The following is a 27,417-nucleotide window of genomic DNA, read 5'->3' on the forward strand; positions in this document are numbered from 1 at the left end:
TGATACAAACGGAAGCGAATAGATTGATGTTAAAAGGATCCATCAAGCCTCAAAGAAATGGACAGCTTCTGTTTGCATTAGTTTTTTTTTTTTTTTATTCCTGAGAATCGGTTTTTCCCCTCTTTTACAACTGCTCGCTCAGTGTGATTTAATGGATTCGTTAAATGGAAGCCCAAACGAAATGGTTTCTGTTTGTGTCCACCCCCCCCATTGAGTAAAACATTAAAGTTTGAAAAAAATAAATACTTAAAACTCCATTCTGCCCTGTTTCTATTTTTTAGATTTAAAAAAAAGTCCAGCACGTCAGTCTTTTCTTACTGAATCCTTCTTTTCTTCCGTTTTTCTGCTCTTAGGCTGCGTTCACATAGGCGAATGCGATTTTGGTCTGTGAAAAACTAACTTTTCCATACCATTTTCATGTGTGTGAAAAATGCGCATTTTTAGTGTGTGTTCTTCTCCACTCTGCATTTCCGGATTATTTTTTCAAGTGCTTCCTTAATTAAAAACACATCACACTCGTATGTGAATCGCATGGCATGTGATTGTGATAGAAAATAATGGGCGATTCTTGAAGAATAGGATATAAGGCAATTTTATTAACTCTAAAATCAGTCCAAGAAAAAAAGGGCTCACATGCATTAACCCATGAAAGGCTTCTTTACCTTTGCAAGTTCTGTTCATCTTTGAATCGGACAGAAGCCACACTGAAAAATAGTCTGCGTGAATGCACCCTTAAGGCCAATTTACACGCAAAGATGATTACTCAAAGTTCATTCAAAAGATAGGGAGTATGACATTTTGAGCGATCATTTTGCATAAGCTGCTAATATTCACTAATGCCTAGGCATTGGCAGCTTATTACCTTCATTTGCATGTAAATGAGCCTACAGAGCTGTATGTAGAGAACAGCAGGTGGTCTGTTCTCTGCATACAGCTACTTTTTTTTCTGCCGAGGGACTGCAAGCTGAACACCTTATAATCAGCGCTCCCATGGAGAGCACAGAGTGCGGTCCAACTCTCTGGCTGAACAATGGATTTTATGCTCACCTAAAAATCATCGTCCAGACGAAAAGTAAATGATGGTAGCATTTACACACAACGATTATCGCTCAAAAGACCTTGTTTGAGTGAATTTTGAACGATAATCATTGTGTGTAAATGGGCCCTTTGGATGGAACTGTAAAATGGTAAATGAAGCACTAATATGAAGTCTGCCCCCTGTGCAATATGATAAACCGAGAGATTACACAACGTTAATTTAAAATAGTACGAGATGTGACAAATGTCTGTACTTCATTAATAGGTTGATATAACACCTTTCACTCTGTAACTGCTGTGCTTGCTCTCAGTTAATCTTAATATTTAGAACAAGCAGTAAACCCTGTCAAAGCTGATAGACGGAGAACTTGCTAGTTCATCACGGTCTCTGACTCCATCTCATGCATAACATATTCCGTTAAACCAATACATATTTAGGCATGCAGTTTCTGGAGAGTGTTCCTTCTAAAGTTTACTTGGGATGGCAGATAAGATTGATACTTGTCGCTCTTTTGCTTCTTTTCAAGTGCCCAAGGAAATGAGGGAAATCATTTTATCAGAGAGATCTATAGACTTCTATAGACCAAAAGTGTCCTTTGGGGCCTCTTTACACGCCCTGAAGATCAGGCAAAAGTGGAACGTTTCTTTGTCTGATCATTGTGCCGTGTGTAGCCGCGCCCAATCCGACAACGAATGAGCAATTCCACTACAAGTAGGGCAGCCCCTTTAAACATTTCGCCACGTCTTTACATGGACGTTATTTCTACTACTGCTCAAGGGATTGATTCTAAAACAACGACACAATGGAATCGCTATTCTAGCACTTTCCTAGTATATTTCTGCACATCAGTCTATACGTTGCCTCCAGCCAACTGCTGCTTAAAAAATGGAGAATCTCTCCTATTTATTCTGCATGTGTTCTGTTGAACCTGGTGCTGGCGGACGGTGCCCATCCTACCTCAGTAAAAGATTCCCAAATGAATAATTATAATTCGAAACTCTAGAGTTTCACCGGAGCTTCCTTTACAAAGCTGCAAGTTATGTTTGTATTGTGCTGCCAAGAATACAATACTTTTGGGAGTTATTTCAGTTTCTCAGCTCCTAAAAATATTCCGCTGGCTCCTGGACATCTTGGCTTGACATCCTTTTTTTTTAATCCATTTTCATCAGTATGTGGTGTAGCCATCTGTGACCAGGCAACAAGGCATGAACATGTAGCTAGTGCCACACCATTATATATGGCTGGGTCCTTCCAGACACCTTAGTGTGAGGCTGATGGCATGTCAGCGTTTGTTTAAAGGGCCTTCACACAGGCCAATGCAGGCTTTGGGGATCAATCACTTAATACTATTGTTCCTCCCCCATATGCTATCATCAGTCGGCAGCATAGCCCCTTATTACACGGGAAGATGTGCCGCCACCGATGATTGATGGTTTATAAAACATGCAATCATCTGACTGACAAACAAGGTAATTTTTTGGGTAATTGCTGGCAACTTCAGATGGAGCAATTATTGGGTTAACGAAAGGTAGTTTCCTCATCCTTGGCCAGTGGAAATTTAAAAAATTTCCCTGACATTTCCACTTAATAGTATTTTTTTAAATGTCCACCTAAATCATTAAAGAGAACTCCAGCACCTATTTTCGCCCACCTGTACCACCACTGTTTTCCAGCCAGCTTCAGATTTACACATTGTTATTCAAAATGGCCGACAGGAAGTGCAAATTCTACGTCTCCCACAACGCCTCATGGCCAGTTAGTGAGGAGTGCGCATTCACAACTGTACAAACTGCCCTCATTACAGAATTTGAAGGCACTGAACATGCCTGACCAGTAAAACGGGTCGTAACCATGGAGAACTAAGCGAGAAGGAGGGGATCGTTCAGACGGCAGAATCTGATGTGGATTTTTGTAAAACCATTTCAAACCTATTGCAGAATTACATGTTATCACCCTATGAAGCCGATAACCTTCACTCCGACTCACCCGAATACCCCTTTAATAATCGTATTAAAGTAGCTCAACTTTAAAATCAATTATGTGTTACTGGGAGAATGTGGTAACAATATTCACTGGAACATGGCTGACGTGTTGTACGGAGCGCCACGGCCCCTTTGATTTACAATCAATGTAGATCCAAGCTCGCGAACTACAAGCGATAATATCTTCCGTGTCGGAGGGTAGTGATACAAGTGGGTTTTCTCTGTAAATTCCCCATACACCGTCTGATTCTAGTAAGTTCTGCTCGTTACACCTGTACGTTTTCCCATCCTGTTCCTACTCCTATTTGTTCTGGCCGTCTATCTTCCTCTTTTTCCGCTGGCCTTGACATTTTCCCGTATCTTGGGCCTATTGTGCGCTTACAGATTTTCAGTATATTCTGTCATACAGGATTTGGAGATTTTATTATTTTGTCACTTCATTTATATGGAACTCACTAATTTGTTACAGTGTGAGATTAAGCCTCTCTAATCATGCACACAAGAAGAAAATATGGTGACTAAATGATCAATTCTTGGGTTGCAGGCAATTTGTGTTCATGCTGCTATAAATCTGCCATGTAATTTAGGCCTCCGTCCCTCCCATCCATACTAGCGAAATCTGCAGGCTGACTACCTGCAGCGAGGCAAACGCTTCCCATAAATATTAATGGGAAAAATGAGGTCTGACTGAGATTCCAGTGAATGCCGATGCTGGAACAGGTCATTTATTGAAAATTAGAGGAAAATAATGATCTTATTTAGTTTATGTTCGTGTGAATGGACAGGAAAATAGTCATGCAATTCTGTGCTATAGTTTCTCTTAAAATGGTTGTTCGGTATTGGACAATGTTCACATGCCGGCAGAGGAATCTGCACCATTTTAGCATTTAATTGCATGCGCCTCAGAGTTGGGGATCAACTGCTGGGGATCAAACTGGCAATGCTGTGTTGTAAAAATCCACCATGGCTCTGACGGTACGGGATCCCATGTGCAGATACCCTCAGGTTGCCTGTCCACGGGCGTAGCGATATCCCGCGGCAGATCTTCGGGAGCTGGTGAGAGCTGACAACTCTCTCCGCTGAGCCTATCTGACGTATGATTCTTCACTCGTGGACGGCAGTCCCGCGCTTTCCCTAGCAACGCTATGGAAAGCTTCAGACAGCGCGATTCACCGGCGATTTACCGACGCCGAATCATCGCCTGTGGACAGGAGCCCTTAGGCCACTCTCACACATAGCGCTAGATTTCCGTCCCGTGTGAACCCAACCTTAGGGTTTGTTAAAGAGGATCAGTTCAGGCAATCCTCTAAGTTTAACCCTTTCCTATCCAATTTGTATCCTGGTTTTCCTACGGGGCTTACTCTTTTTCTGCCATTATACAATGCTGCTATCTGGTGGCTATAGCCAGTACTGCACGAGGTGACACGTTGGATAGGCTCCGACGGCAGAGAGGCTGGCAATATACAGTAAGAGAACCCCGACGGGCGTCTTGAAACATCGAAGCTGTACAGCCTTAAATTATAATGTCTTTAGACGTCAGACAGTGGATTGGAAAGGGTTAAACGCATCAGCTGCACAAATCTGTCACATCCTGGACTCCTTAGTTCATTGACTGCGCAGGTCCTGGTCATGAGGGGTGTTTCAGTCTGTTTCCATTTTATTCATAGAAAGCCGAGATCTTAACCCTCTCCAATCCACTGTCTGACCTCTAAAGACATTATGATTTAGGGCTGTATAGCTCTGATGTTGTAAGTCATCTGTTGGGGTTCTCTTACTGTATATTGCCAGCCTCTCTGCTGTGGGAGCCTATCCAACATGTCCTCATGCAGTACTGGCTTTAGCCAGCAGATAGCGCCATTGTATTATGGCAGAAAAAGAGTAAGCCCCCTAGGAAAACCAGGATACAAATTGGATTGGAAAGGGTTAAATCTATGTACTATATAAACCATTGTATGGGTGTATTTTCCGTAAAATGCATTCTTTAACATAATGATCAAGTTTAACTTACTGATGATCTATTCTTTACAATCCTATTAACACTTATTAGACATTTAAGTCCCTTCCCTTTTCTTGTGCAGACGATAACGGCACCCAGTGACTTAATGTCTTTGATGTTTCATTTCCAGTTACTATCTCTACATGTACGATAAAGTGGTGGCGCCAAATGTGTCCCTCTCTGCTGCTGTTTCGCAATGTAAGGACTCCAAACCCCTAAGAAGAGAAGCCGAGACAAACAAGCAGTCGGTGGCGGAGTGTGAAAACACCAGCCAAAGCACAAAACATAAATCTGCTACCTCGTACCCTGACCTCTCCATGGAGGAGCAGGAGAGCGTAGATCTGAAAACCGACCCACAGTCCCGCAGTAAACCACGTAAGTAGCGCATGCGGACAGCAGAGGAATATTGCAAGATGCCCTGATTCTGTTGATATGTGGAATTATCTCTGATTGTAACTATGTGATAAGACATGAAAACTGATGTTCTGGAGACACAGGAGTAGAGAGATGCTGAATGATGATATGGCCATCAATATGCACAAATATACTAAAAATGATTTATTATACTAAACTACGTATTATATTGAGTGCTCAAACGGCTTTTTATACAGGCTTGAGCTTAGCATATTACCACAGTCTATAAAATAGTGTTAAGGTATGTACCAAATAAATTGAAATCCACTGCAAACACTATCTATGAACAGGATTAGTTCTATTTTAAAGGCATACTGCCAGCTACTGACATGTTGTTTTTCGGTCCAGTGTCTACAGCGGTTGGAACACATTTTTCGGATACAGAGCTCAAACTCCCATGTGTAGATATAAAAGCCACCAGGGAGAAGTTTAAAGGGGTTCTCCAGTTGTTTGACAACATGCCTTCAAGAGCAATACTGTAGTAAAATAACAAACGCCTCACTACTTACCCTTCCTCACTGCCGGAATCCTGCGCTGATGTCTCTTGTGTCAGGTGACCGCTGCAGCCAATCAGAGACTGCAGTGTCGCCGCTTATTTTCTTGGCAAGAGAGCTGGACGGGGATGCTGTAGTGTCTGATTGGCTGCAGTGCTCACCTGACATCCAGTGACATCAGCTGTCACAATAAACCACGGCAGTGCTGCAGCGCTGGATTCCGGTGGCAGAAGAGGGACAAGTATTGCTCAGTTTTTTATTTTGCTACAGTGGAGCGCTATTGAAGAGATGTTGTCCGGTAAATGCACAACCCCTTTAATGCACAGTGTGTTATTACTAATTCAATGTCTAAACCATATGCACTAAGCTCCCTCTAGTACTGGCTGCAGGCACTGTGCAGGGAAGTCTGAAGCTCCGACTTTTATGGTATGTGCCTGGCCCATAAAAGCCTATAGAAAAATTACAGTTTATACTGTTTTTATTTTCCACATGTATATGCCGAATGTATTCTGCAGACACTGTGCAAACAGAACCTATGTAACAGCATTGATACATGGACCTCAATTAAGCTAGCCAAATGATTGGGCAGTCGAAATGCAACCCCTCAATCCTTAGCTCTCCCTACATCTGCCATTGGGCGAGAATCTGGAGACCCTCCTATCCATTAGATGATTGGCTGGAACTGCCGAAATGTGCAGATCCGGTGAGCGAAGTTAAATGTCTATGGCCAGCCTTCTGGCAGATTCAACCAGTAAAATGTTCTTTTTCCCCATTTTAACTTCTACGCCCCACCATGTAATGAGATATTTCCCATGGCTGGTGAGGTGCAATTTTTATTTTATGACTAGAGATGAGCAAACGTACTCGGTAAGGCGGATTTCGCAATCGAGCACCGCGATTTTCGAGTACTTCACTACTCGGGTGAAAAGTACTCGGGAGCGCTGTGGGTGAGCGGGGGGTTGCAGAGGGGAGAGAGAGAGAGAGCTCCCACCTGTTCTGCGCTGCTACCCCCCGCTCCACCACGCCACCCCCCCCCCGCCCCACAGCGCCCCCGAGTACTTTTCACCCGAGTAGTGAAGTACTCGAAAATCGTGGTGCTCGATTGCGAAATCCGCCTTACCGAGTACGTTTGCTCATCTCTATTTATGACATATCTGATTCTTTGTGTTGCTGCTCTAAAACGTATCAATATTATGTTATAATTGACATTTAGTTGATTTGAAGAGGAAGACATGGCCGGCTAACGGATGATGAACACAATGATGTATGTTCTTCTCCGACATTAATCTTGTTTGCCTGAGTTGTTTGCGGAGATGATTTGAGACGGCTGCATTGAGGAATTCTATTTATAGGCTGGTCTTGTGAATCTCATGACACCGCTCACGTTATCTCTGCCCCGTTGTATGCTCCGCTACAGTACAAGGTAAACCAGGCTTTACAAGACCCCAATTTAGAAGCATTCTCTATATAGTAAGGGCCATAACTCGGCCTACAGGGCTCTAGTGGAGGACAGACAGGAGAGGTTTAATAGGGAGTCGAGATGGGAGTGAGTTAATGAGAAAAACGAGGAGGCGTTAAAAAAGAAGAACCAGGAAAGTGCGGGAAGTACAGTGTTCATGACATTGTGTGCCTTCCCCCTTGGTTTATTATTGGTTATTATTGGGTCTCTTGCCTCCAGGTATAGCAGGGGAGGGGGTTAGTCCTTGTTGAGGTGTTGGTGTGGTCTAGCCTGGAAAAAGACCAGTGGGCCTCCGAGCCGGTCTGAATGCAACTGGAGGCACTTTTGGTTGATATACATTATTACAGTGTGTGTATACACACACACACACACACACACACACACACACACACACACACACACACACACACACACACACACACACACACACACACTTGTAATGGGGAGGTAACAGATATTGAAGCTCCAAGGATCTTCCCTCGTATTGGAGGGGAGATTAATTAAATTATCATGTATATCGTTAAAACTATTAGCATTGACTCTCAAAAACACCAAGTTATAACAAAGAAATAGTAAAAAAAACTAAAAAGGACCCTCAACAGGCAATGTATTAAAGCAGCAACCTTTGACTAGTAGAGACATGCAAATAATTAAACATCATCATCGTTGATAATTATAAATGTCACCATAGCGTAACTACTAATTCAGGGTCGAAAATTGGAGGAAAAGCATACAGTACTCATGGATCGTCCAAGGTATGGATATATTACATTGTCGTCCTCCAGACTTTTTTTCATCCATATAGCCTGTGGATGACCCTACTACGCCACTCACAGCGGGGTGGTCGCCCTGAAAAGAGCATCCCTGCGGTCCTGAAGACTGTCTCCTTTAAGTAGTTTACAAAGGCCCTACCAATTGATTACAGCCATATCCATATAAGGTTTGTTGCGATTTGGTGTTTTTGTGGGTCAGTGCTAATATTTTTAATGATATACAGTAAAGAGTATTCTTTTAGCAGGCGGTCTTGTAAAGTGATGTTTTTGTTCTGGTTGCCCTACCCTCTATATTTATTTGTTCTTGGGGAGATGTTAAAAGATAAACTACATGAATTGCACTATTTGCTGGTTTACGGCTCACTTTATGACCAGAGGCACATGTATGGAGAAAAGATTTATTAAACAATCAAGATGTAGAGATTCTAATGGTCCCAGCGTTCCCCCTTTACTGCCTTCCCGATATCTCTGTGCCGGGCAGGACCACCATTTAATCTTCGTTCACAAATGCTGCAAAATCAATAGGCTGTATGGAATGAAAACGTATGTTGATGCATTTTTCTACGGCGCACTCTCCCCACTCCAAAGTAATGTTTTCTTGGGGGACTGTCTTTCATTAAACAAGAAATAACCATACTGATTTAAAAAATAACCAAAGGCAATCAATATGTAGTTTGAGCACAAAATACTGCTTCTACAGGGGGGCAGAGAGGGAGCTAAGAATTTATCCAGCTGTGATCTTTTGTGGTATTCAAGGTGGAGCTCCTTACACACACACAAAAAATCACTTGTCCTTTTTAAAGGAGTTTTAACCCTTTTACTGCATGAGTTTTGTTTTTTTTAAATATGACATTACATGCTATATAATCTGCAACTGTGCCATCTAGTGGCTGCTCTGAGAACCATGTAGTAATACCATGGAGTGTCTCATATCTGCTACACCATGCAGTAGAGAGGCAGACCCGTTCTCTTAAGAAACGTATGGATATATGTGTACTGTATCATATATGATACAAAATGCAGTGGAGGGTTAAAATGTGCCAGGTTTATAAAGCTACGGCATCTACGAGATTACTTGGTTTTTCTTACTGAGAACAATCACTGGTTTATTAATGGTGTGCACCAAAATTTTAGCACAAAGTGTTGTTCTAAGGCCTCATGTCCACTAGCTAAATGAAATTGCGGATTCCGCAGCGGGTCTGTTTGTATGTGTGTTTTTTCCCTTGCAGCGCTGTGAGACAAAAAATGCAGCATGTCCTGTTTTTCCCTATGTGACTAGGAAAAAAAATCGTATTGCGCTTGCATATACATGCATTTTTTATGTGAGTGCGATGCAAAGAATAATGGACGATTTTCTTGAAAAACGCATTGCACTCGCATAAAACTGTAGGTTTCTTAGATCAATATTGCCCATGTAAATGCGCCCTAAGAAACCTGGCTAAATGCTTGTTTGTCTGACCGCTATCCTCCCTGTCCTCCTAGTAAACCTTAGATGCACTCAATAAATTGGCCGCCAAGGGCCCATTTACATGGAACGAATTATTGTTCAGATTGTCGCTGGATTGTGCGAACCTGAACAATATTCGCTCAGCGTGAATGCTGCCAGCCAATGAGCAATGAGTAATAACTTGTTTGCTTATCGTTCAGTTTCTGCAGGCATAAAAGCAAACGAGGATTGGCCAGTGTAAACAGGTAGTGGTTCATCTGTGAATGACTGCCTGTTTACGGTGTATAGAGGTGGACGGCTGGAAGCGATGTCTAGTCCACTCTGCCTCCATTCACTGAGCCGCCATTGCTTCTGTGTGAGGGCACAGGAACCGAAATAGCTGTTGGGCGCTTAAGCCCCGGACAATCATCCCATCAGAAAGAACCCCTAAGTAAAATGAGATTTAGGCCGCCTGCACATGGCCAGATTGGTGCTGCTGAATCCGGGGCGGGCGTCCGCTTCCAGATTCCACGACAAGGACCTGTCATAGCATGCTATGGAAAAGCGGTTTTGCCTGCGTATAAGAGGAAGTCAATTGCGATTTTCAGCTCACGGGGGGAAAAAATCGCAGCATGCTCCATTTCTAGTAGGATTCCATGTGGACGGCTTCTATTAAAGTCGATAGAAGCCGTCTGACCCGCGGCCTTTCCACAATCATCATTGCGAAAAGGCCCACGTGATCCGCGTCATCGTCTAGTGAGGGTGTGGCATAATCTGTACTGCGCATGTGCGCCGGCCTGCACATCCACAATACAGAATAAAGAGGACAGGTACGCAGGGTCGCCGGGCACAGGGTCAGATCCCACATCCAGAATCCAACCCAGTCGTGCGCAGCCGGCCTTCTTCAGACCCCTTTAAAATTCATCATCATCTTGTGCTTAACAGTGTTCTATATATGAAGCTGACTACAAAAAGATCTTACAAGCCCGGGTTTGTTTGTTTTATTATCGGCCCCTCTTCTGCTATTGTATGTTATGTTCATCATCTAACTTTATCTGTTGTAGAAGCCAGCTCTGCCAATGAAGGAAAAGACAATCCAGCATGTAATAAGGACGATATATGCGAGGATGACAAGGGTCACATTATGGAAGAAGTTGTAAAGACATTCCTAAAACAGCAAGAAAAATTAAATTACATTTTACAGAAGAAGCAACAAATCCAGATGGTGAGGACGGAACTAATATCCTAATGTAGAAGCTCTTAAAAAGCTGATATTACAGCTGATATCTGTACATATGTGCCTTTTTAGGCCGGGCTCAAACGAGCGTACGCTTACTGCGTATTGTATCATGGTGTGATACATGGTAATTCGCAGGCGATCAAATACATTGTCTTACGCTGGATCGCTCACATTTGCATGTAAGAATTGCATAGTATGCAAGCACAAAAAAGAACGCAGCATGTTCCTTTTGTTGTGTTTTGCGCTTGTGAGCCCATTGTTCTCTATGGGTGCTGACTCACTGCGATATTGTGAAGCGTCAGTGTGGGAAATGTAAACAAAACAGCGAGATATACGCTGTCATAGGCAGTACAATATCGCTGCTATACTCAGCTCACCGGCCTTGTTCTTTTTATTGATGATTTTGATGTCGAATAGCAGTTGTTGATGCTTTGAAATCCGCTATGCTGTGCTAAAATAAAATGGCGCTGTATTGTAGAAGCATTTTTTATGATTCACAGACTGAAGATAGATGTTGGGATTTGTAAAACTGGGCTGCAAAAATGAGTTTTATTACATGTCATACATACAAAAATTTTAAGAAAACATTATTGGATTAAGATGCAATGACGCCGTACATTGGCCTATTCATGACGAGCTGTCCTGCCATCCTCATACTGGACAATGTCATTGACAAGGCTCCACACGTCAGTCCGTTTTCAGCTACATTCAGGCCTTGTGTGTGTTCTCCATATATGCTGCTCCTATAGATGTTCCACAGTGGTGCAATTCCATTGTTCTTGCTGTATTGATTTTTCGTTTGAATGCATGAATGATATCAGAGCTAGTTTGCGAAGTCTATTTATACTGACAGATACATCGTTGGCTCATTCGAATGAGAACTAGATGGTACCCCTGGCATATGCCACCCAATGGATGCCAAAAGGAAAACTCTCCTGGCTTTATCAGTATAGTAGGAGCCTATGGGAAGGTTTAACCCTTTGCAATCCAATTTTGGATTCAGGGTTTCCTAGGGGGCTTTCTCTTTCTGCCATTATACAATGGCACCATCTGCTGGCTAGAGCCAGTACTGCAGTATGTGACATGCTGGAGAGGCCCCGGACAACAGAGCGGCCAGTAATATACAGAGAGAATACCCTGCCGGACATCTTCCAACATTGTCAGAGCTGTACAGCCTTCAATCAGAATGTTTTTAGACGTCAGACAGTGGATTGGAAAGGGTTAAACGTCCTGGCGCATACAGCAAACAAGCAGGGGAAACATAATATGAAAGGAGCCTAAGCTGTTAGGCCTCATGCCCACAGCAGTGGCGGACTCCGCCAGCGGAATATCGCAGCGAAGTCTGACACGGCGCCGCACAAAGACACCATGCTTAAGCTGCAGAATTATGGATGGAGCTCTGGGATATAATGCAATCTTAGGGCTAGAAAAAGATAACTATTACACTATATATTTTCATGGTTAATCCACTTTTTATTTAAAACTATAGTTAAAACATAAAATGACATTGAAAAGTGGATATACCTTTATATTTTAGTATAGGATAGTGGTTGGCCTTTTTTCTTTCGTCTATTTGACTTGAAGATTTCTCTCTGACAGGAGGTTGAAATGCTGAGTAGCTCCAAAGCCATGAAAGAGCTGACAGCGGAGCAGCAGAATTTGCAGAAAGAGTTTGAATGTTTGCAGACAGAGCACATGCAGAAGATGGAAGAGTTGTATGACGAGCAGCGAGATCTGGAGGAGAAGCTCAAACAAGTTAAAAAGCAGAAATGTTCCTGTGATTCCAATGCCGAGCGGGATAAGGAGACGCAGTATGCAAACCAGGTGAGCTGGAAGTACATAATCTTTACGGATTTCGGTTTGATGATTTTTATAGTTGGCTTGGGAGAGTACAAATATTTCACTCTCCATTTTATTTAAATGGTTACGCACGTGTTATAATGGGATGTCACATTCCTAGAATAGAAGCCCTTTATGATCACTAGAGGGGCTGACTTCGGAGACCACCACCAATCCGGAGAATGTAAGGGTCTGCTTGTAAGGGATCCTGCACACTGGTGACCGCGCCTGATATTGCCCTCACAATCCTTCTGAAAACCCCTGGATGTAAGGCAGTTTCCCATGTAAACAACCTCGCATCCCTGCGGGGCTGGAGGAATCCCCCATAGCAAGGAGAGAGAGGAAGGTGGAGCTACAGGGGGTCTCCTAGAAATCTCCCCATATTTGGAAAGATAGGGGGTGGGGCTAGAGGCTCCCCCGAGTGCCGGGTTTGAGGAGGCAGGGCTAGAGGGTGGATCCATCTAGCCTCACACCCTCTCTTGGCTAGAGAGGAATCACTATGAGAACCCCCTCTAGCCCCGCCCCTGTTCTTGGGGGAAGCCCTCTAGCCCTGCCCCCTATTTCTCCAAATATAGGGAGATCTCTAGGAGATCCCCTGTAGGTTTGTTCCCTCTCTCTCCTTGCTATGTGGAATTTCTTCAACCCCGTAGGCCTTTTTCGCGATCTTTTCCCATTGATTTTAATGAGGGTCCGGCGCTGCTGCTGTCAGCCCCATTGCAGACAATGGGCAATATTGCTAAAAGAGAGAAAAACGCAAATGTGAATGAAATCACTCAAAAGAATGTCTTTCATACCTGTGCAAGATTTGTGTGTCTTGCAAACGCACACATCTCGTACAATTTTCTCACCAGTGTGAAGGTGTCCTTAGTTTTTCCTGCACAGTGGCAATCCCAGCCACCAGACTGTGCAGGGAACTGCTTCTGTCCCATTGGCTTGAATGAGTCTGCGCTGCAGTGACCACTGCAAGAGGATGGCCATGATGCTGCTCTGCAGGGGAAAAGCAGCGAAGGAGATGCAGCCCTACATGAGACCTCCTTCCCCTTCTTTTTCAGGATTGGTTTGAGTCCCAGATGCCAGACCCCCAGCAATCATAAAGTAATGGCTTATCCTAGCGAAATCCTGCCAGTTTATAACATGGGAATACCCCTTTAAGTTTAGATAACAATTGAACTTTAGGTGTATGGGGTTGCTATTTGTCAATGGTAACCAGAAAGTAGAACTGGTACCTTCCTTTACAGTATATTGTAAGTGCAAGCGGAAGAGAAAAAAAAAACATATTCTTTCTCTTCCGTATATATTAGCATCTTTCCAAATGAGTGATAGCATATAAAAGTAACATAGTAACATAGTAACATAGTATGTAAGGCCGAATGAAGACATTGTCCATCTAGTCCAGCCTGTCTATCCTACTGTGTTGATCCAGAGGAAGGCAAAAAACCCCAAGGCCAGAAGTCAATTGGCTCTTTTGGGGAAAAAATTCCTTCCCGACTCCCTAATGGCAATCAGACTGTTCCCTGGATCAACCCCTAATAGTTCCTACCTGCCTATATACCAGGATTGACACTTAAACTAAAATTTATATCCTGTAATATCCTTCTCCAGAAAGACATCAAGTCCCCTTTTAAACTTCTCTATGGATTTTGCCATCACCACTTCCTCCGGTAGAGAGTTCCACAGTCTAACTGCTCTTACAGTAAAGAACCCCTTTCTGTGTTGGTGATGAAACCTACTTTCCTCTAATCGTAGCGGATGTCCTCTTGTTACCGTCGTGGTCCTGGGTGTAAACAGATCGCGGGAGAGATCCATGTGTTGTCCCCTCATGTACTTATACATGGTTATTTGGTCGCCTCTTAACCTTCTTTTTTCTAGAGTAAATAGTCCCAATTTGGATAGCCTCTCTGGGTATTCCAGTCCCGTCATTCCATGTATTAGTTTAGTCGCTCTTCTTTGAACCCCCTCAAGCACTGTGACATCTTTCCTGAGCACCGGTGTCCAGAATTGTACGCAGTATTCCATGTGAGGTCTGACAAGTGCCTTATATAATGGAAGGATAATGTTCTCATCCTTCGCCCCTATACCTCTTTTAATGCACCCCAAGACTTTATTTGCCTTTGCAGCGGCTGACTTGCATTGGTTACTCCAGTTTAGTCTATTATCCACTAGTACCCCCAGATCCTTTTCCATATCACTTTTCCCTAGTGGTACCCCATTAAGTGAATATTGGTGACATCCGTTCCTCCTGCCCATGTGCATAGTCTTACATTTTTCAACATTGAACTTCATTTGCCATTTTTCTGCCCAAGCCCCCAGCTTATCCAGGTCCGTTTGTAGCCACACATTGTCCTCCGTTGCATTAATTATATTGTATAATTTTGTGTCATCTGCAAATATTGATATTTTGCTGTGCAGCCCCTCTATCAGGTCATTGATAAATATGTTGAACAGAGTGGGGCCTAATACTGAACCCTGTGGCACCCCGCTAGCGACTGTGGTCCAATCAGAGTACGAACCATTTATTACCACCCTCTGCTTTCTATCGTTGAGCCAATTTTTTACCCACTTACACACGTTTTCGCCCAGTCCGAGCTGCCTCATTTTGTATATTAGCCTATTATGAGGCACGGTGTCAAAAGCTTTAGAGAAGTCCAGATATACAAGATCAATAGATTCTCCCTGGTCCAGCTTAGAGCTTACTTCATCGTAGAAACTGATCAGATTTGTCTGACATGAGCGACCCTTCATGAATCCATGTTGGTGAGGAGTTATTCCCTTAATCTCCTTGAGGTACTCATCGATTGCGTCTCTCAGAATCCCCTCGAAAATTTTTCCCGTTACTGAAGTGAGACTTACTGGCCTGTAGTTACCAGGCTCACTTTTGCTCCCTTTTTTGTAAATTGGGACCACGTTGGCAATGCGCCAGTCCAATGGTACTACTCCGGTCTTAATAGTGTCTAGAAATATTAGGTATAGCGGCCTAGCTATCTCGTCACTTAGTTCCTTTATTATCCTTGGGTGTAATCCATCTGGGCCCGGTGATTTATCAATTTTAGTTTTCTTTAGACGCTTCCGCACCTCCTCCTGCGTTAGGTATGAGATATTTTGTGAGGGGTTCGTTTTATTCCCCTGCATCTCGTATGGCATTTCCTTTTCTTTGGTGAACACACTTGAGAAGAAACTGTTTAGTAGATTTGCTTTCCCTTCGTCATCATCAATGATTTCTCCTGCATTGTTTTTTAAAGGGCCAGCGCTCTCCCTGCAAATCCTTTTGCTGTTTATGTAGTTGAAAAATAGCTTCGGGTTGTTTCTGCTCTCTTTTGCGATCCGTCTTTCTGCTTCCTCCTTGGCAGTTTTGATCGTATCTTTGCATATTTTGTTTTTTTCCCTGTATGATTTTAGCGCTTCTTCGCTGCCTTGTTGCTTTAGTAGTTTGAACGCTTTCTTCTTTTCGTTTATTGCCCCTCGTACCGTCTTGTCGAGCCACATTGGTTTCCTTTTAGTTGAGTTTCTTTTATTTTTAAAGGGAATGAACTGCTCACATGAGGCGATTAGGATCCTTTTGAACTTTTCCCATTTTTCCTCCGTACTGATATTTTTGAGGATGTTGTCCCAATTAATGTTACCGATAGTAGCTCTAAGCTCATCAAATTTTGCTTTACTAAAGTTTAGTTTCTTTGTCACTCCCTGATAAGGCTTCCTATTGATTGACAGCTGGAAGTTGATTATATTGTGGTCGCTGTTCCCCAAGTGCCCCTCAACCTGCACCCCCTTTATACGTTCCGGTTTGTTAGTTAGCACTAGGTCCAGAATGGCTCTCCCTCTTGTTGGTTCCTGCACAAGTTGGTTCAGGTAATTGTCTTTAATTACTCTCAAGAACTTATCACCCCTGTGAGATTTGCAGGTTTCGTTCTCCCATGTTATATCTGGGTAATTAAAGTCCCCCATGATAATTACTTCGTTTCGTTTTGACACCTCTTCTATCTGCCTTAGTAGTAAGTCTTCAGTTTCTTCTGTTGCTTTTGGTGGTCTATAGAAGACCCCTATCAGGATTTTGTTATTTTTTCCTCCCTGTATTTCTACCCACAGAGATTCCACCTGTTTGTCTCCTACCCCTATATCCTCCCGTAGCCTCGGCTTCAAGTTCGATTTGACGTACAGACATACCCCTCCCCCTTTCTGGTTCCTTCGGTCTCTTCTGAAGAGATTATACCCCTGCAAATTCACCGCCCAATCGCACTTATCATCAAGCCATGTTTCCGTAATTCCGACTATATCATAACTTTCATCAGTCATTCTTGCTTCAAGCTCACCCACTTTACCGATCAGACTTCGTGCATTCGTGATCATACAATTTATTTCATTTTTTTTGTTTTTTAAATTTGTTTTGTTGCTATTCGTACTATTGGCTGATCTATCAGTTCTAACTGTACTAACCCCACCCCCTGCTCGTCCCCCATTCCCTTTGCTTGGACCCAGATCGCTAATTACACTGGCTACCCCACTATTTCTCATTTTACCCTCCCCCCCAGTCCCTAGTTTAAACAATCCTCCAGCCTTCTAGCCATCTTTTCCCCCAGCACAGCTGCACCCTCCCCATTTAGATGCAGCCCGTCCCTACGGTAGAGCCTGTAGCCGACCGCAAAGTCAGCCCAGTTCTCCAGGAACCCAAATCCCTCCTTCTTGCACCAACTCCGGAGCCACTTGTTTACCTCCCTAAGATCCTGCTGCCTTTCTAGTGTGGCTTTAGGTACAGGTAGTATTTCCGAGAAAACTACCCTGGAGGTCCGCGCCCTGAGCTTGGACCCTAAGTCCCTGAAATCATTTTTGAGGGCCCTCCATTGACCTCTAATTTGTTCATTGGTGCCAACGTGCACCATGACCGCTGGATCCTCACCAGCCCCTCCCAGTAATCTGTCAATCCGATCCGCGATGTGTCGAACTCGAGCGCCAGGAAGACAACACACCGTTCGACGATCCCGGTCTTTATGGCAGATTGCCCTCTCTGTCCCCCTAATAATTGAGTCCCCCACCACTAGAACCTGTCTAGCCTGCCCTGCGCTCCCCGTCCCCGTCTCACTGGAGCAGTCATCCCCCTGGCGTTCAGAGGGCGTGTCGTGCTGCAGCGGTGCTGGCTCTGTAATGGCATCCCCCTCATCTGCTAATCGTGCAAACTTGTTGGGTTGTGCCAGTTCAGGACTAGCCTCCCTGGTTCTCTTCCCTCTAACCCTCCTTCTTTCTGTCACCCAGCTGACTGCCTGCTCCCCCTGCACTTCCGTACTACCATCCGCCCCCGCCTCTACCCCAGCGAGTGCCTGCTCAGTGAGCACCAAACTCCTTTCCATGATGTCAATGGCTCTCAGTGTTGCCAGTTGCCCATTTAGATCCAGAATTTGGGCTTCTAAATTTGCAACGTGCATGCATCTTGCGCAACAGTATGCACCCTCGATCGGCTGATCAAGGACCGCATACATTGCACAAGTAGCACACTGGATGACATTGCCAGGCATGGAGCTCATCCTAATGGGGATCTACAATTTACTTGTGGAAGTAGTGAAGATAGACTTGCTCACACTCCGCTGACCCGCTGCCGCAACCGCTGACCCGCTGCCGCAACCGCTGACCCGCTGCCGCAACCGCTGACCCGCTGCCACAACCGCTGACCCGCTGCCGCAACCGCTGACCCGCTGCCGCAACCGCTGACCCGCTGCCGCAACCGCTGACCCGCTGCCGCAACCGCTGACCCGCTGCCGCAACCGCTGACCCGCTGCCGCAACCGCTGACCCGCTGCTGCAACCGCTGACCCGCTGCCGCAACCGCTGCCGCAACCCCTCTCCCGCTGCTGCAACCCCTCACCCGCTGCCTCTCTCAAGTGTTGGTTATGGGAAGATTTACATAGAGATTGTCTTAATAAGTGTGGTAGAAGAGTGTCCATGTTGATAAAATTTCAATTTTAGTCATAAAAATCTATTTGTGTATGAGTGTTGTTTGGTGCGTCCTAAGGCCGGTTTCACATCTGTCGCAGATTCGGTTCAAAATACTGGAAGAAAAAGCAGTGCACGAATATAATAAGGTCCGTTTGTTGCTGTTCGGATCCATCCTGAGACAGAGCCATTCAGCCACATGGATTTCCCTTTCCTGCTCCCCGAACGGAGCAAGAAAGTAGAACCCCGGGCGCAGATGTGAAACCACCCGAACACCGTCATTGTTTGTGAACAGTCTGCTTATCAGTGACAGAAGTAAAATATTTTTGCCTTGGTGAAAGCTCTGTGTATATGTATACCTGCATTCTGTTCACAGATGCTAGTGTGATGCCATCAGCATTTGTCAGAAGCATAGTGATATGTTATCTGCATTGGCACCCGCAGTGTTTTACGTCCCATTTACCATATATTGTTAGTAAATAGTTTCGGTATAGTAGTCATTTCTTTGATACTATATGTTACATTGTGTCCTCCTCTGCTAACGTGTATGTCCCCATTCAGGAACCAGTTTACATATAGAATTAATCTATATAAAACAGTAACTTTGCATGTATCCTATACTGTATCTTTAAAGGGATTGTCTAAATGTTTTTCTAAAGGGAGTTTTTAAATTCCTGCTGCTTATGTCAAAACATAGGCTGCAGAGGCCTGTAAATGCATGACGGGATGTCACAGGCTGCTGCAGCCAATCGCAGGCCTCAGCGCTTGAAAATGAGGTCTCAGCAATCTGTGACGTGCCGTACACAGGCTAACTGCAGCCTGTAAACATCGCGTCAGAGGGAAGACTGGAGTTGCGACTCTGGAACTGCGGGGACCTCGGATAGTTGAGTATTGAACCTTTTATTACATTTTGACGTGGGGAGCAGGAATGGGGGGGGGGGGGGGGGACTCAGACAACCACTGGCAATGTACATTAGTTTAATGTTGGCACAATCTGCTGATTTCGCCAGGGCTTGGCAATCATCTAATGTGTATGGCACCTCACTACTCTCCCCTGACCTTTACCATTGCACTTGAATTTCTTTCTATGTGAGGCGTTGAGTGGGGAGCGTTTACATGCAACAACAAGCCCACAATCCAGCAATGCTTTCTACCAATAGTAAACTATTTTTTTGCATTTACACTGGACGATGATCACTCAAATTCATTCTTTTGAAGAAATTTTGAGTGCTTATCATATCGTGTAAATGGCCCTCTAGAACTCTGACAACCCCTTCAATAGTCTGCGTAAGTAAAAATTGTTGCTAAGGTTCCATTTTCTATACATAGTATTCTAATGTTACGGTGTGTGTTTGTATTTTCCTGCAGCTGACAGAACTGCGGCAGAGGCTGGATCAGGCAGAAGCTGACCGGAGAGAGCTGCAGGATGAACTGAGGAGAGAACGGGAAGCCAGGGAAAAGTTGGAGTTGATGATAAAGGAGCTGAAGCTTCAGATACTACAGTCTGCCAAGAGTAGTAATAGAGACTAGAAGATGCGGCTCACTGACAAGTCGTCATACTTAAAACAGGGTGTATATGGTGGCTTGGACTAAATTGTGAGCAGATGAATGTGCTGCATATATGGGGAGGGACTGATTCTGCTGAAAAGTATGACGATCTGCATTGAACATGCGTGACTTGGAATCGCCTCACTGCTGGGATATTAGTCAGCTTAACAAGTACTTTTCAGCTTGTGCAGCTAACTACTGCATATTAGAGGTCAAACCCAGTGGGAAAACTTCTTTAAAGTAACATCAAGTTGAATCCAGGAGTCTCTTACTTAGCATTGCTAATTGGCTCATGAGACTCTAAAGAGCTCATATCTGACCACAGATCATGAGAGATTTCTGATTTCCATATGCTCCAGCATTACATGGTAACTGCACTTTGTCTCCCAAATGTGTGGCAGCTGCTGGACGTCTACTAGATTAACCATACAAAATGCTGCTACTTGTTTTATCTCGGACTGTGTTACTGGGTATTATCATAAATGTTCTCCATTACCGAGTCCTTTTATAAAAGTGTTCTAGCCCTATGGGTGGGTTACACTAATGGTAGACTAACCAGTAATCATATTTCACAATCGGTAAAGATTCTTCTATGCATTCATCAACATTCAGCGTTCATACTGTCCATCATTGCCATTTTAAATGTTTGATAAGCTACCACTTCTCTCACTCTTATAAACGCTTACTTTTCAGCACCCTGATATGACTAAAGCTGCTGCATCCATGCAATAGAATAGGATTTCTTAACGTTGTATTTAGACCTTATAAAATATTTTTTTCCTGTGACAAATATTTATATTTATCATGAAATAGTGTCTGTAGCCTACTAGATGTGCTGAATTCTTTTTAGTTTTTACTTAGAATTCGCTCATTATTAATACTCCTCTGGAATAGACCATGCTATTTATCACACTTTTATGTTACCTCCCTGCTCTTTGCATTTGGGAGCAGTCAAAGTAATAAAGTGGACAGAAAAAAAATTATATATATATTCTATATATAAATAAATACAAAACTGCACTCATTGTAAAAAAACAAAAACAAAAAAAAAACAAAAAACGGGCACCTAGAAGGAGTTGTCAAAGTTGAATACAACTTTCTGTGTGTGATTGTAACGTTGATATAAGTAATCAATTACAATATCGGAGCAAAATGATAACTTATTGAACACTTGAACATAAAAGTAGCTTCTGAGAGCCTTTTTATAGGCCAAGGGTGCAACCAGTTTTGTGGCTCAGGTGTCAAAACTGTTCATCTTAATCACACTACAACTCTAATCATTTACATATATTCCTGAGATGTAACTGCATGCCGAGTTTTGCAGCAAAACGACCACTTCTTCTAGGTATTTGATTTTTATTTTATTTTTTTTTTACAAAGAGTGTATATATTGAAGACAGTTGACATCATATATCAAAGCCTGGTCAAAGGAAAAATGGCCTTATAAGCAATAGCATCAAATCTCAGCCCATGGTTTATGTTTCCAGTGCCGTTCTATTAAAGCTGAGCTCTAGTTGGGGTTGCTATGGCAAAAGACCTTTTTTTCCTTCCTCTGAGACAATTACTTTGCTATATGAGGCCCAGTTAGTTCCTGTCCATTGAATTGTATATAGAAAATGTTTTGAAAAAAAGGCATTTATAATTCATGTCTGCTTTTGTGCTAAAGTGGGTGAAAGAGCAAGTTTGAATCTATTTCTGTATTTATTTTCTACATACCTTTCTGTGATCTAATCATTTGGATAGAACTCTTTTCATGCATGGCTTTCAAATGGCTGCTAATTTTTCTTACAGATATGTGATGTAGGTGTCCCAAATATTTGATATTAGTGCTTTTTACAAATTGCCTGCATCTTTCTAATTTGGCCATTTACACTCCTGTATAAGTAGCCAACACACATACTTTATGGGTAAACTCTATGACAGATTTATCAATGCTGTAGGCAACAGTTTTGAAGCTTTTAAAAACAATTGAGAATTGCTAAGGTTGTGATATTCATTATAGTGGTCTCTAATACATATTACTTTTTTGGGCACAGGAGCCCATTCAGGTGCTACATTCTACATAATCTGGTGCATTTAAAGCAAGAAATGACCATGCATAGATTTGCAGTGCTTTTTGCCACCTTCTCTGTCTTTACACCTAATACATTTGTCGATTGTTGATTACAGCCCTCTGCTAAACCCCAACCACTTTTCAAAAGTGGTGAGTACAGATTTCATGTCCCCAAAATTGGCCCAAATTGAATAATTCCTACTTTTTGCGTTGACCTAAATTCATGCTTATTCTACGTTGTCACAAACTCTGACTCTAATAACAGGAGAGCCTATGAAGTGTCTTTCAAATATTTTTTTTTAAAGCACTCGGTTGACATATTGCTATATCACATACTGTCACAGCCTGTAGCCAAAGCATTGTATAACCACCTACAAGCATGCAATTTCATATGACTGCAATGACATGACTACAATTGTTACATCGTTTAACCTAGAAGTGTGCCACAGCATATTATTTTATCTAGTATCTAAACTTGCTCTTTTGTTTTTTAAATGCCGACATGACTAATATCGCAGCCTGGAACTGCAAGGTGTGACTGCTACAAAGCTGCTTTTCCTTTAGCACATTGTGAAGCAGCTTCATACCGAACAGTAAAGTTAGATGAGCCGGAATGGTTGGGAATTCTATTGTGGCTCTGTATTCTACAAAGTCCTAATAGTGTTGCCTGAGAGGTCATGGGGATTCGACTCTACTTCCGAATTAATCATTTTGATTGAAAAAAGGGTGAATTGCAACCTATTTGATTTCTAAAGACTGATTTAACCCTTTCCAATCCACTGACTGACGTCTAAAGACATTCTGATTGAAAGCTGTACAACTCCAATGTCGGAAGATGTCCGGCAGGGTATTCTTACTGTAGATTACTGCCCGCTCTGTTGTCAGAGGCCTCTCCAGCATGTCTCATACCGCAGTACTGGCTCCAGCCAGCAGATGGCGCTATTGTATAACGGCAGAAAGAGAAAACCCGCTAGGAAACCCTGAAGTCAAAATTGGATTGCAAAGGGTTAAAAACCAATAGTTGCCAATGCTTCATCTGTTCTTTGCTGTCTCGCCCTCATTATATTTATTATGACGTAATATTATTCTATATATTTTGTTTTTTCCCAATTGCAAATAGCATTATTATTTAGTGTTTTTCTATTTATTACTATGTCTGTTGTGTAAATACAGTTATTTAAAGTAGAATATTTTTGGCATATACAGTAATTCTATAAATTCATCATCTTGTTTTCTACAGATTAACCTTCTGAATGATAGATGTGCCATTCTTTGGGTTTAGTGACCTTTTTTCCTTCCAACTGTATATATTGTAAAGTTTTTTTTGCTGAATCGACATCGCCTTGCTCGAAAGCTTCACAGAACATACATTGACTGCTCATATATGTAGTTCTCCAAGCCACCTGTATAGACGATATATTCTGTATTGTTGTGTGGTGTATTTGATACCGCATGCTTTTTGTATATTTGTGTAAAGTGTTTAGCTTTTGATACTGATACAAAATTCTTAGAACATTTACAAAAGAAGACAAACTAATTGATTAACAATTCATCAAGCCCGGCTTATAAAGAGGCGTAAAATATTACTCTTATTTTTCTTTTGAACCATTATTTTTAAGTGGGTGTCTAGGCTGGAAAAGGATACATCATTTACATTTTGATACTGGTAATCAATTTTAAGAATCATATCATTCTAAGATACACTATAAACTCTGCAAACATGCCAAGTTGTGTGAATAATTTGACTTTTGTGTGAAATAGGTTGAAAATAGAGGTTTTCTTCATCAAAATTCTTTTTACTTTCTGATCGAGATGGCTGTGTGTATAACATGTTTTAGCTTTAATTTGGAGTCTTTAGGGACATCTCATAGCAATAGACATTGGAGAGATTGTCATGAGTAATCCTCTAATGCCTCGTTTAGACGGAACGATTGGCATTCAGAAAATCGTTCAAACGAGTGAAACTGAACGAAAATCATCATTCAGTTTAATCGCGGGCAAACAACTGAACGAAGAGTGAGAATCGTGAGGTTTTCGACGGTAGTTCAGTTTCAGCCGGCTTAAAAACCAGCGCCGGTTCGGGCACTTATTGTGCTGTTTAAACACTGATTGTTCAGTGTTTCAGTAGTAAGAGAAGAAGAAAAAGTGTTCAAAAGCCCTAATCTGTATATGTTTATATGTTGCCATTAAGGCATACAGAATACGTAATATATTTCAGTTATTGGTCAGGGCAATAAGACAGTGCAATGAATGCTATCAATGGCTGTGCAGAACATGAATAACTCAGGGAAGCAGTAGCTAAATGTATTAGGGCGCCCCAATGTCCACTTAGGTCTAACGGCTTGAAATGGTAAGTTAGTTGTCTGCCATACAGTGAGACATTTTTTGTTCCCAGGATGCTTTAGTATACCGTACAGCCATGTATCCTTTATTTATTCAGTTAGAATGGTTCACATAATTGGTAGCCAGATCAGTCTTTGTAGTAAGAGAAAAAAAACACAAACTTCATGCTAATAGGGTTATGCATTTGGCATGGAGACCCATTACCCAAGGGGGTATATATTTGTGTACATGTATGTCTTTAACCGTAGTTCCAGTTTGCAGTTACCTAGGCTGAAATGTTAGAGGGTTGTGAACGTGACTCAGTCCTGCTGCAGGGCATCAAGTGTTTTTCAGTTTGTATCGTGTATCCCATTTGTAATGTATAGGCTGCCGTTTGTGGCCATCTGTCATTTGCCGATTAACTCTAAGGACAAGTATGGGAATTCCCTGTGGTTGTCCTTCTCTGTGTTTTGGATTGACTGAAGATATTTGTATAATAAAAGTGTATTAGAGTTGTGGATAAGGTCATGTGCCGGCTAGAATTTTCTTCTTGGCTAGGCATGGTGTAGTAAAGTTTATGTAAATTTTCAGCATCACTTACCTAATTTATGTTGCACCAGCTATGGCAGTACGCTACACTGCATGCAGATAAGTAGTGTCAATGTTTGTGTTTTTTCCATTTACTGTGGGTAAAAATGTTGGTTTCTGTTGGTCATATGAAGAATTGAACTTTGTTTGAGCAGTGTAAGCATGTTAATTGCCTTGGTGTCAATACATTTAAGAAATAGTTGCTGCTAATAAAAAGAATGTCTGTTTAATAGTAAAACCTTTTAAAGGGAGTCTGTTGGCACATTTAGGTAGGTCTTATCTAGAGATGACCTTGTATAAACTATCTGTTGCCATCTAAAATGAGGTTATAACTAGAGATGAGCGAGCACCAAAATGCTCGGGTCCTCGTTATTCGAGTCGAGATTTTCGTAAAATTTGAGAGCTCTATTCGAGTAACGAACCCAATTGACTTTAATGGGAGACTCAAGCATTTTTGTATGGGACGCGCCAGTTGCCGAGCTTTTTTTTTCCCTGTGTGCTAACTTTCCCTCTCCTTCTCCCTCTCCCCTCCGCCAAACCAGCCACAAACTACTGTTGATGTGCGCAGCGTCGCAGCGGGGAGGGGTCAAATCTGACTCACCAGCAGTGGGGAGGGGCCAAAACTGGGGCGGGGTCGAACACGGCGTGATGCTCGCTTGAGTAGAGAGCACCATCGAGTATGCTTATACTCGAACAAGCATCAAGCTCCGAAGAGTACGCTCGCTCAACTCTAGTTATAACTCATGCTTTATGTCAGTTATTTGTAAAGAGTCATTTGGGTGGTCATTAGTGTTATAACTTTTTTTTCTCATATTCCTGTATCCTAATTTGATGCACTTTTGCCTAAAAACAAAGCATTCAATTGTTTCAATATTTTTCAGAAAAGGTCATCCCAAAATATCATTGGATATATAGTATCTATCTATCTATCTATCTATCTATCTATCTATCTATCTATCTATCTATCTATCTATCTATCTATCTATCTATCTATCTATCAATCATCTCCAATTATATGATTTTGGGGTGACTTTTCTGAAAAATATTGCAATAGCAATTAAATTATTTGTTTTAAGGCAAGAGTGCATTAAATTAGGATACAGGAATATGAGGTTGTAAAAAAAAAAAAGTTATAACCCTAGTGGTCATGCTCTCCGATCCTTCTTGGAATCCAGTAGGCTGGGATACGTCATTACAAGCCAGCATTATACTGCGGTGGATGGTTTATACAGGGGCATCTTTAGAAATCCATTGTGGTCAAGGTATAGTGACATGGTAGCGGTTTAGGGGGCCCAAAAGGTAGTGACAGATTCCCTTTAAATGTTTTCCCATTTGATACCATGCAAGTATCAATTTGGGCCCATTGGAGTAAAGCACAATGTTGGGCGATTAGTGTCTTTCAGTTTAGTGACATTTGGATTACTAATATGCAGAGACTTCTAGTATCAGGAGAATAAAGATCCACGAATTGCCTATGCTTGCCTTGTTGGAAACTTAGAAACCTAAAGAAGCATTTCAGTGAAATTGAATCAGTGAAACAGGAAAGGACTCTGTGTCTTATATAGTCAATGCCTCTGATTGATACCTACAGAGAAACAAAATGACTGCTACCCCCTGACTTGATAAGTGTTTGGTAACAAATATTACAAAATTGCATCTATGCACACTGTAAGGATTGGGACAATAGAAGAGAACTGAATATTTTTGTATGGACTGTTGTCCCCCATAAATGAATCTATTTAGTTTAAAATGAAGCCTAGACTACAGCTATATATCATTATATACACACAGGTTTTGTGCTATCTGTAGGTACCCAACCAATTTGCCCATCAGATGTCCCAATAACTATTTTATTATGACTTTCCATTAAGTCCCCTTTTGGTATAAATGTAATTGTGCTTGCTTTGAGCTTCATCTCTGATACCAGAAGTCATTTGGAGTTTGTTGCTTTTTCATATTGTTTCAATGTACTTTTGTTTCGCCTTTTCTTCTTTGTTATAATGTAAACAGTGCTTGAAACATCTAGACAATGGAGGAAGTGACTGCGCTGGTATAATTCCATCCTGGCATTGTTCACTGCCAATTTTCAGAAAACAAAAGTGGAATGAAACAATAATGAAGCGGTTGCACACCTACAATATTTACTCATATCAGGAAAAAAGTGACAAGTGAGCTTCATAAATACAACGTTCATACTAAATACCGGTATGATGATACCAAGTAATTGGTGTAATTGTATCAATAAATATCTTCAGATGACCTGCAAAACATTATTACCTAATTTATCAACTGGGGCCAGGCTGCTACAGTCCATAAGAGTATATTA

At 42.2% G+C, this 27,417-nt stretch overlaps 1 protein-coding gene across 1 annotated transcript in view; it reads left to right on the top strand.

Annotated features, from left to right (window-relative positions):
• Positions 1–20,943, top strand: part of SKIL (SKI like proto-oncogene) — a 41,870-nt gene extending 20,927 nt beyond the window's left edge. The window contains exons 3-6 of the mRNA XM_066601031.1: positions 5,148–5,392; positions 10,648–10,808; positions 12,423–12,647; positions 19,949–20,943. Coding sequence (XP_066457128.1) covers positions 5,148–5,392; positions 10,648–10,808; positions 12,423–12,647; positions 19,949–20,110 — 793 coding nt within the window. The 3' untranslated portion in view covers positions 20,111–20,943. The remainder of the gene's footprint in view (positions 1–5,147; positions 5,393–10,647; positions 10,809–12,422; positions 12,648–19,948) is intronic.
• The last annotated feature ends 6,474 nt before the right edge of the window (positions 20,944–27,417 follow it).

The sequence above is a fragment of the Eleutherodactylus coqui genome, chromosome 1 (assembly GCF_035609145.1).
Source record: "Eleutherodactylus coqui strain aEleCoq1 chromosome 1, aEleCoq1.hap1, whole genome shotgun sequence".
Taxonomy (NCBI): Eukaryota; Metazoa; Chordata; class Amphibia; order Anura; family Eleutherodactylidae; genus Eleutherodactylus; species Eleutherodactylus coqui.